Source organism: Lissotriton vulgaris, chromosome 10 (assembly GCF_964263255.1).
Source record: "Lissotriton vulgaris chromosome 10, aLisVul1.2, whole genome shotgun sequence".
NCBI lineage: Eukaryota > Metazoa > Chordata > Amphibia > Caudata > Salamandridae > Lissotriton > Lissotriton vulgaris.
The window spans coordinates 39,655,708-39,666,731 of record NC_141698.1 but is presented as its reverse complement, the minus strand read 5'-3'; the positions used below and the strand labels follow the sequence as shown (position 1 = coordinate 39,666,731).

At 40.2% G+C, this 11,024-nt stretch overlaps 1 protein-coding gene across 1 annotated transcript; it reads right to left on the bottom strand.

The window, feature by feature from the left end:
• Positions 1-8,560: 8,560 nt before the first annotated feature.
• LOC147684476 (olfactory receptor 1F1-like) lies at positions 8,561-9,496 on the bottom strand. Its single transcript, XM_086939646.1, has one exon. The coding sequence runs from the start codon at positions 9,494-9,496 to the stop codon at positions 8,561-8,563; it is 936 nt and encodes a 311-aa protein (XP_086795772.1).
• Positions 9,497-11,024: the final 1,528 nt, after the last annotated feature.

The window sequence follows — 11,024 nt, the reverse complement described above, 5'->3', positions numbered from 1 at the left end:
GTGTTTTTAGGTTTTAGGGCAGTGTTTGGGTTTTGGGGTACAGGGGTGTTTTTAGGTTTTAGGGCAGTGTTTGGGTTTTGGGGTACAGGGGTGTTTTTAGGTTTTAGGGCAGTGTTTGGGTTTTGGGGTACAGGGGTGTTTTTAGGTTTTAGGGCAGTGTTTGGATTTTGGGGTACAGGGGTGTTTTTAGGTTTTAGGGCAGTGTTTGGGTTTTGGGGTACAGGGGTGTTTTTAGGTTTTAGGGCAGTGTTTGGGTTTTGGGGTACAGGGGTGTTTTTAGGTTTTAGGGCAGTGTTTGGGTTTTGGGGTACAGGGGTGTTTTTAGGTTTTAGGGCAGTGTTTGGGTTTTGGGGTACAGGGGTGTTTTTAGGTTTTAGGGCAGGGTTTGGGTTTTGGGGTACAGGGGTGTTTTTAGGTTTTAGGGCAGGGTTTGGGTTTTGGGGTACAGGGGTGTTTTTAGGTTTTAGGGCAGGGTTTGGGTTTTGGGGTACAGGGGTGTTTTTAGGTTTTAGGGCAGGGTTTGGGTTTTGGGGTACAGGGGTGTTTTTTGGTTTTAGGGCTGGGTTTGTTTTTGGGGTACAGGGGTATTACGACTTTATATCAATTAAATTAATTAAATTAATTTTATTTAATTTAATTAAAATAATAACTATATTTACAATTATTAATTTAATTGTATTAATAAACGATTATAATTAAATTATATTATTTAAAAATGTTTAATTAATTAAATTCTTTTAATTATATTAAATATAATTATATTATGTATTATTTTTAACTTAATTAAATTATAATTATATTTATTGTAATTAATTACATTATATTTTTTTCTATTTATAAATTTTTTATATATCATTAATTATATTATTTTAAATATATTAAATTAATATCAATTTTAATATTAATTAAATTACTATAATTAAATTAATTACTGTTTTAAAAATGTTATATTATTTTTATTATTTTAAATTAATTTAATTAACTTTATTACATTTTTTTAAAAAAAGATATACTTACCTATACTTACGATGTAATGCCATGCGTTGTAAAAGTATCTGCTATGTAATGCCATGCGTTGTAATGGCTTGCATTGTAATGGTATTTGCGATGTAAAAATCGCGTTGTAACGGAACGCGTTGTAATACATCGCGTTGTACTGCCACCAATCCAATGCCACAGCATCACTCAGCACCACTGAAGGCCACAGCATCACTCAGCACCACTGAAGGCCACAGCATCACTCAGCACCAGTGAACGCCACAGCATCACTCTGTGCAACCATTAAACAACAACTGGTTCTAATATGCTCTCTCAATGTTTCAAGCTTTATTACACATGTCACAAAAAGATGTTAATATTTCACTTCTGTTCTTGGAATTTCATAACAATAAAATACACTGAACATAATTTTCCCAAAAGTTATTTACAAAAGTTTAAGCTATTGCCATTATAAATTACAATAACTTTTATTTAAGTATTAATTATTAAAAAATATAAAAGCCATTGTTATTTGTAATATTAATACATCTAAGTCATGTAAATACAACACATGTTGCATTGCAAATGCTTTAGGTGTCACAATTGTGAAAGGTAAAACTATATGCATTGTAAATGACAAAGCTATTAATTTAGCTATTTTCAAAACCAACACATAAATAAAAAATGTGTCATTTACAATACCAATACCTCAAACTTTCCTAATGCGAGACCTATTGCATTGCAAATGCTTGTTCATTTAACTGTGTTTTGCCTAACCTGGTCAGTAGTATATGAATGAGTCTAGGATCTCTGAAAGTTAAAACAACAGTCCCCAGCCACCATTTTCCCTCTATTGCCCACCCAGCTGACACGGCGAGCCATTTTAAAATTTATGAATAGAGCTTCTCCCAACCCATGAAAGAGATTTATTACGCAGGGTTTCCCAAAATTTGTGAGCTACATCTGGTAGTGGCGGGACATTTGCTATTACAATAACATAAGGAGAAGCAGCCGGCGGTAAATCTAAATGGGTCCCATCGTTTCTATAGATAATGCTGATAATGTGCAGTGCGTTATTTTAATTTTGACAGTAGGACAATCCTTATTTTGCCCTAGTAGCCAATTTTAGAATTTCACACACATCCTCACAGCACTGCACATCATCAGCACCATTTGAACAACACTGTGGCTAGAGTTCCACCTCAGAAATCCATCTCTGCACCATCGACTGATGGGTTGGGCGAGGTTTGGATTTACTATCTGTATCCCACATGATGATATTCCGCCATAAGGGTGGGCTGATGGGAGTTTCTCAGCCCTGTGTTATTCCTTGTGGTTGCTATATGATCCCACTTTTTCTTTAGATTCTATTATGGCACACACATCTATTTGAACGGACATCTCTTCTTTTGTTGTTTGTTGTGTAGGATCACCCACAGCAACACCCATGGAACGCCGCTTTCGCAAAGTTTTCTGTAAGAAAGGGGCACATATTTATAATCAAAGTGAGTAAAAAATCCTAGGCCATCCACAAAATAAGTGACCATAAAGGCTGGGATCAGTGGAGAAAAAGAATTATCAAAAACTACTGCATTTGTAAAAATATATATATTTAATTAACAATAAATAAAAATCATATAGAGACTCAGCCATATAAGTCAAACTATATGATACAATAAAATAGTGACATAAACAGTTCTTGAAAACATATATCAAACACATTCAATAAAAGCCAAATACATCATAGTAATAGTGCAAATAATGAAACAATTAGTACAAAAGGACTCGACGCGCGTTTCGGCAGTAGAGGAACTGCCTTCTTCAGGAGTCGTTGATGAAACTCTGAAAAGAATATTTATAAAAAACATATTATATATAGCGATACATATATTCTATAACACAATAACTGCATGTATCTATCTATATGCTTATTTTATCTATTACAGAGTACAGAATTCATAACAACTCTAGTTCTACCTAGCAGGTCCAGACAAAAAATTAGTCACTTGAAGTCATATGGTAGACAGATATATGTATACGGTCAGTGCAGTACTAAGCCAGACAAAAAAACGATCAGTTATGTAAGATACGTTACTGATAAAAGAACAGTTGTTTGTTTACGAGAACATTTACACATAGATTCTTAAACAGGGGTTCTCATGTCTCAACTGATCAGAAGAGATGTATTAATAGTCTTATTTCAAATTACACTGATGTCAATCAACTTACATTAGCAGTTTGTATATCGTTCCATACGTTGAAGGTAAATCGATGATAACTTCCTTTGAAATGATAAAAAGACCAAAAGGGGCTAATACCTAATTTAAACAAAAAATAGATATATTGTATAGCATCAACCTCATGTTAAGGACATGAATAAACTGAAAGAAATACAAAAGAAAAAACGGGCTAATATTCTCCCCACTACAAACTTACCTGTTTGATTTTAGCAACTGACTTATTGTTTCATTGTGTTCAAAGTATACCCCCATGTCCTTAACATGAGGTTGATGCTATACAATATATCTATTTTTTGTTTAAATTAGGTATTAGCCCCTTTTGGTCTTTTTATCATTTCAAAGGAAGTTATCATCGATTTACCTTCAACGTATGGAACGATATACAAACTGCTAATGTAAGTTGCTTGACATCAGTGTAATTTGAAATAAGACTATTAATACATCTCTTCTGATCAGTTGAGACATGAGAACCCCTGTTTAAGAATCTATGTGTAAATGTTCTCGTAAACAAACAACTGTTCTTTTATCAGTAACGTATCTTACATAACTGATCGTTTTTTTGTCTGGCTTAGTACTGCACTGACCGTATACATATATCTGTCTACCATATGACTTCAAGTGACTAATTTTTTGTCTGGACCTGCTAGGTAGAACTAGAGTTGTTATGAATTCTGTACTCTGTAATAGATAAAATAAGCATATAGATAGATACATGCAGTTATTACGTTATAGAATATATGTATCGCTATATATAATATGTTTTTTATAAATATTCTTTTCAGAGTTTCATCAACGACTCCTGAAGAAGGCAGTTCCTCTACTGCCGAAACGCACGTCGAGTCCTTTTGTACTAATTGTTTCATTATTTGCACTATTACTATGATGTATTTGGCTTTTATTGAATGTGTTTGATATATGTTTTCAAGAACTGTTTATGTCACTATTTTATTGTATCATATAGTTTGACTTATATGGCTGAGTCTCTATATGATTTTTATTTATTGTTAATTAAATATATATATTTTTACAAATGCAGTAGTTTTTGATAATTCTTTTTCTCCACTGGTCCCAGCCTTTATGGTCACTTATTTTGTGGATGGTCTAGGATTTTTTACTCACTTTGGTTTTACCCTGCCCTAGGAATCTGTGTATTGTTGATACCCAGGGGGTCCTTGTTTTCGCGCAAAAAGCACATATTTATAATGCCATGAAAAGCCATGTAAAGTGGCTTTACGTGGCCTTATAAATATGTGTGGCATATTGCGCCCCCAGAATGTCAAAAAAGTGACACACTGGCGGTGCAAAAGTGCTTAGCCTTTGCTGGCAATAAAGTCAAGTCAAGTCAAGTCAAAATATTTATATAGCGCACTATATACCCAGAGGGTCTCAGGCGCTTGAAGAAGGGTGGGGAACTACTTGTCGAATATCCAAGTTTTAAGTTGCTTTCTGAATGCTAGGTGGTTCTGAGTGAGACGAAGGTGAGTGGGAAGTGAGTTCCAGGTCTTAGCTGCCAGGTAGGAGAAGGATCTACCTCCCATGGGGGTTTTGTTGATGCGGGGCACGATAGCAAGGGCTCGGTTGGAAGATCGCAGCTGGCGGGGGGGGGGTGTAGAAGGAGAGTCGTGTGTTGAGGCATTCGGGTCTAAGGTCGTAAAGTGCTTTGTGAGCGTGGGTCATGAGGCGGAAAGTAATCCTCTTATTGACGGGGAGCCAGTGGAGGTTTCTCAGGTGACCAGAGATGTGTTCTTTGCGCGGGATGTCTAGTATGAGCCTGGCTGAGGCGTTCTGGATGCGTTGGAGTTTTTTCTGGAGTTTAGCTGTGGTACCGGCGTATAGGGTGTTTCCGTAGTCCAGGCGGCTCGTGACTAGTGCGTGGGTGACCGTTTTTCTAGTTTCGGTGGGGATCCAGCGAAATGTTTTTTTGAGCATGCGAAGAATGTTGAAGCAGGATGATGAAACGGCGTTGACTTGTCTGGTCATCGAGAGTGAGGAGTCCAGGATGACGCCCAGGTTTTGTGCGTGGTTCGTCGGGATGGGTGCTTTTCCAAGGGCCGCTGGCCACCAAGAGTCATCCCAGGCAGAGGGGGAGGTGCCTAGGATGAGGACTTCTGTTTTGTCTGAGTTCAGTTTCAGACGGCTGTGCTTCATCCACTCGGCTACTTCTTTCATTCCTTCGTGTAAGTTGGTTTTGGCGGTGTTAGGGTCTTTGGTGAGTGAGAGGATCAGTTGAGTGTCGTCAGCGTAGGAGATGATGTTGAGATTGTGTTGGCGAGCGATGGCCGCAAGGGGGCTCATGTAAACGTTGAAGAGGGTGGGGCTGAGTGACGATCCTTGTGGCACGCCGCAGATGACTTCAGAGGATACACAAACAGAGGTCCTCATTGATAACAATGTGGAACAGGGCAACGCTGCATGTCACCTTGCTGGGCTACCCTGCATCAAAAGAAAATGGCAGGGATGCACTCTATCTATGAGATGCTGCACATTTCTGTCTTCCTACACTGCTGTCGAACAAATGGCTGCCTAGCACCAACGCAGGCAAAGGAAACCTTCCTTCACAAAAACATCAGTTATGCATCCCCTGATGATGCACAGGCTTTCGAAGCATTCCCAGGTTTACAGCATTTTGTAAATTTGGGAATGTATTAAGTGCCATGAATATTACGTGGGAACACCCACCGTAACACCCATGGTGCACCTCCCTATTGCAGTGTGATACAATGAAGCAACTTGCTCTGTGTTGCTGCACACCATATCTCTGAGGCTATGAAAAGGCACGCAGGGTGGCTTTTCATGGGAATATGTCTAAGCCCTCTGCGCTGGCAGAACATCAAAAAAGTGACACCCTGGCAGCGTAGAGGTCGTGTAAATAAGTCCAAGACTGTATAAGTAAAAACATACCCATTGCTTGGTGCAATTTGAACCTGGGTGATTTATCTAGAGCACCACTTAATACTGATTTTAATGTTACTTAATGTCATGTGAAGCTACTCTGAGCAGGCACGTTTCTGATGATGTGTCTTGTACTCAGGCATACGTGTGGTGGAAGTATGGTTTCATATTCCCTATTCTCTGAAGGGCGGTTAGTCTATGTGTGTCAGTGCTGGTCCTGTTGTCTACTTCCGGCTTATCTATCCCGGATTCAAACTTTACCAAAATTACTCCCAAACGTTCAGTGGAGAATAATGAGTCAAATTCTATAGGATTCACCAAGGGCCATTCTAGGGTAAACACACACATTAATTAGTGTTTCTCTAATGTAATGTAATGTAAGTAGGTACTTGTGAAGCGCGAGGCAATTCCACAGACTGAAAGGACCACAAGACAGACAGTATGCACTAAAGCTGGTAGGCCTAGATCTAATGTTGGAATAACCAGGTTTTTAGTTTCATCCTAAAGGCGAGGAGATCCTGAACCTGTCTGAGAGAAAGTGGCAAGCTGTTCAGTAGCCAAGAGGCCACCACTTGGAAGGAGCGGCCACCCATACAGAGCGTGAAAACTTTGGGATGATTGTCAAGAGCTGTACTGAGGACCTCAAAGCCCATTGTGGGACATAGTGCTGAATCATTTTCCTAATGTAAGAGGCCCCTGTATTATGTAGGGCCTTAAAGGTCAAGACTAGAGCTTTAAAATGGATCCTCTTCTGGACCGGTAGCCAGTGCAAGGATTTCATGTGTGGGATCCTTCCTGCTCTGGCACCTACCATGAGAATAGCTCTGGCTGCCGCATTCTGGACCACCTGCAAGCGACCTAGTAGATAGTCAGGGAGCCCCAGGTACAGGACATTGACATATTCAAGCCTTGATACAATCAGGGCCTGGACTACAGTTGTCCTGTGTGAGATCGGGAGCAGGGGAAGAAAATTCTTTAACATTTTTAATAGCCCAAAGCAGATGCTGGTCACAGTTTGAATCTGAGTCTTCAGGACATGTCAGTGTCCGGCTTGACCCCAAGGTTCTTCACGGTGCTTACTTGGGGGGTACATATCCTGTAGCGCCATGCTTCACATGGATTAGTTCCTAAGAAAATAATATTCCGACTTCTCCGGATTGCACTTCAATTGGGTTCATTTTAGCCAAGAAAACACCTCCATCAAGCAGGCGTTTATCTCACTGCCTCTAAAATTGGAATCCCTTATCACAGGTGACTGTCATCGGCATAAGATACTAATATTGTGCCGTGTTCCTCAGCTAAGAGCGCAAGGGGGCCATATATACGTTGAAAAGTGTTGGGCTCAGAATTGAGCCCTGTGGAACCCCTACCTTCATAGGGGGTATGGGAGCCGAAAAAGAAGGGGACCATATTATTTGCTGACTGCCACTTAAAAAGGAGGTGAACCATCTAAATACAGTGCCACCAATACCGCAGTCCTGAAGTCTTCACAAGAGTCGGTCGTGGGACGCACTATCAAAGGCCGCGGAAACGTCCACCAATACCAGTACCGCATTGCCCCCTTTGTCTAGTGTTGCTTTAATAGTTTCAGAGACTTCTAATAAGGCAGTTTCAGTGCTGAAGTTAGCTCTGAGACCCGACTGACTCGAGTAAAGTAAATAGTTGACTTCCACATATTCCGTGGTTACTGTATTTACATATTTATCCAAAGCCTTGAAGAAGAAGGGCAGCAATGATATTGGCCTGTAATTTCTGGCTACCAAGGGGGTCTGCCACGGGTTTATTTAAACGCTCCATGTTTAAATGTCAAAATATACAATTACAAATATTTTTGCCTGAGGGAGACATATGGAAACATATGGAATAAATGATGCATCAGAACTTCACAAATGAGGTTGACATGAAAAATAAAAAAAAGGTATCAGTGTTCAAAACCAAGTTCATTCAAAATGTCATCAAAATGGCAGGATGAGCAGCCATGACAGTAGTCAGAGAGGTGCTTCACCATAAAATTTCAAATGTCACTACGGGACTACAGCTATACATATTTAACTACAAACGGAGTCTGCTACAAGATGGTCCTTCCTGGTGAAAGAACTAGAAGATGGCAATCAGAATATGTTCATTTAAGACGGTGGCAGCATACTCAAGCTTACAAACTGGAGTCTCTAGCTGACCATCTTCAAGATGGTGGCATAGGATGTCAAATGTAAACTTCCCTGCTAAGCTAACCTGTGAATTTTAGAAGCCTATCCTATGTTTCTTTTTTGTATGTTGCAATGTATTCTGGTATTTGCTGTTTTGTCATTCCAAATCTAAGGCAGTGTTTCTACGTCTATTATGTCCTCTTGTTCTCTACTGAAGAAGCATCTCAGGCAATATTCACTAACATGCAATATATTCTGTTCAAAATGTTTAGTGTAGATGGGGTTTTTTCATTTATATCAAGATTATTGGGTTCCTGGTTTTCTTCTTATCACTTTATTTATTGCCTTTATGACATCCTTGTTTCGCAGGCTGTATATGAAGGGGTTCAGCATGGGAATTACCACTGTGTAAACAACACTGACCACTTTGTCATAGTCTAGAAAGTAGCTGGATGAAGGCCGGAAGTACATGAAGAACAGGGTCCCATAGAACAATGTAACCATGGTGAGGTGAGAAGAGCAGGTGGAGAAGGCCTTGTGTCTTCCTGCAACAGACCTTATCTTCAGGATGGTCTTGACAATGTGAATGTAGGAGACAGCAGTTAGGAGGAAAGGGCTAAGTAAGACCGAACCTTCAGTGAATATGGCCAGTTCATTGACTGATGTGTCAGAGCAAGAGAGTTTGAGAAGTGGTGGGAGATCACAGAAGAAGTGGTGAACCTGGTTGGATCTGCCGTAGGAAAGGACAGAGGCCAGCACAGTGTGCAGCAGAGAGTGCAGGCAAGCCATGAGCCCTGAGAAGGCCAGCATCAAAGTGCACACCCTCTTAGTCATCACTTTCAGGTAATGAAGTGGTCTGCAAATGGCCACATATCGGTCATAAGCCATGACACCTAGCAACAAATTTTCCATGGTCACTGCAGAAATGAAGAAGTACATTTGGGTGAAGCAACCGGTAAAAGAGATGCTCTTTCTTGCAGACAGTTGGTTGACTAGAAGTTTGGGGACTGTGGTTGATGTCAGACAGATGTCCACACAGGAGAAGCTGCCAAGGAAAACATACATTGGGTTATGAAGTTTACGTTCCTGGGCAATGGCTGCTATTATCAAGGCATTTCCCAGGATTGTTATCATGTACATTGAGAGGAATACAATGAAGAGCAACGCCGTATCCTTAGGAAGATAGGAAAGTCCCAGGAGCAGAAATTCAGCCACAGCAGTTTGGTTACTGCCCTCCATTTACCTAGGAGTTACAAATACAGAAAACATTTGTGAATCATATTTTTCATTAAGTATAACGCAGCTCATTGCTAAAATAAATTTAGTCAGGGACACTGTTAATGCTTCAACATGTCCTACTGCCACATGATGAGATTAGAGTGGAGTTGTATACGCTTTTACTGTATTGTTCTGTTATTTTACTGCAATTTGAATAGCATACTGTGATAAATCTTGTATGGGAGATCCTTGAGCAAGGAGAAATCAATAGGACCCAATTGTGTCAACTCGGGTCTTTCACCTCTAGTTGTAATACCCAAACTGGAGACCAACTACTTTTGTTAGCACGTCACTATCAGGATAGTGAGACAGAGCAGTCCAAGGCTAGAGTTTAGCAACCCATACATTAACCCTTAATAAAATATTGTTCACTCAGTTCTTTTCCTTCAAAAATGCACTTTAATACACACACTCACAACCAAATGTGAGGCACAATTAATTGCAATCTCACAGTTAGAAATTGCAATTGTAATCCCTTATATGAGTTTTTACAAACTACCAAGAGCTTTTCTAAGCAAAGTACGCGTAGGGCTCAATAGGCAAATGCTCTCACTTTGTACACCCCTAGGGCTATTTAGTATTACAGAAGGGGCCTCAGATACATCTGCAGCCCTTTCTGAAATACTGACAGCACTGGTACACGTGCTAGGATGTGGGCTCAAAGGCAAAGAAGCTGTCAAAATGTGGTGCTCTGTCAGTGTGCCCCCTGAGGGCAGCCCACCGGAGGGGGAAAAAGGGGTCCCATTGACCCCCCCAACCACTCCTCTGCCTGTCCTGCATTGTTTGAGACACTCTGAATCCCTCCTTGATTCCGATCTACGGTTCCCCCATTTGTCTGCACCTGATCTATTCTGTTTGTGTTTCTTATCTGGACCAACATCAAGTTATCCTTTATCCTCCTGTGATTATAATCCACCTCATCACTACATTATCTGCCGTTCTGTAGAATCTCATCCACAGACTTGTTCTGACAGCAGATCAAATGCTTTTGAATCATAACACTAATCTCAGGTCTCAATCCTTATGCAAATCTGGAAACAAACGGTCCCAAATTCTTTGGGTCAAAAGTATCTAACCCACTATACAGCTTGAAGGCTTGCAAAAGCCGGTCAGAGTAAGCATGGAATGATTCCTTGGGCTCCTGGGTTGTTTGATCTATCTTAACTCAATCCATATCTTTTGGCACTATTTTGGACTGCAACTATGTCATCACCTGTTCAAACATTTTTATGACCAAAGGTGAAGGACCATGAGTTTTGGAGTGCCTATCTGGTTCAGTAGAAGGCTAATTGATGAGTTCAGGTTTATTCACAACACCTTCGTAATCTTTACAAAGTGATCGACTTCCTTATACCATTCAGCAGATTTCTCCATCTGCCAAGGAAAATAATTTGTAAATGCTGCCAAATCACCCCTGCTCCAAGGCACATGCACATACCCTCCACTTTGTACCCTTTGCAGTGTATAAGCTTCAACTCCTGGTATTCAC

Coding starts and splice junctions, on each gene's coding strand:
- LOC147684476 (XM_086939646.1), bottom strand. CDS start 9,496: ATGGAGGGCAGTAACCAAACTGCTGTGGCTGAATTTCTGCTCCTGGGA.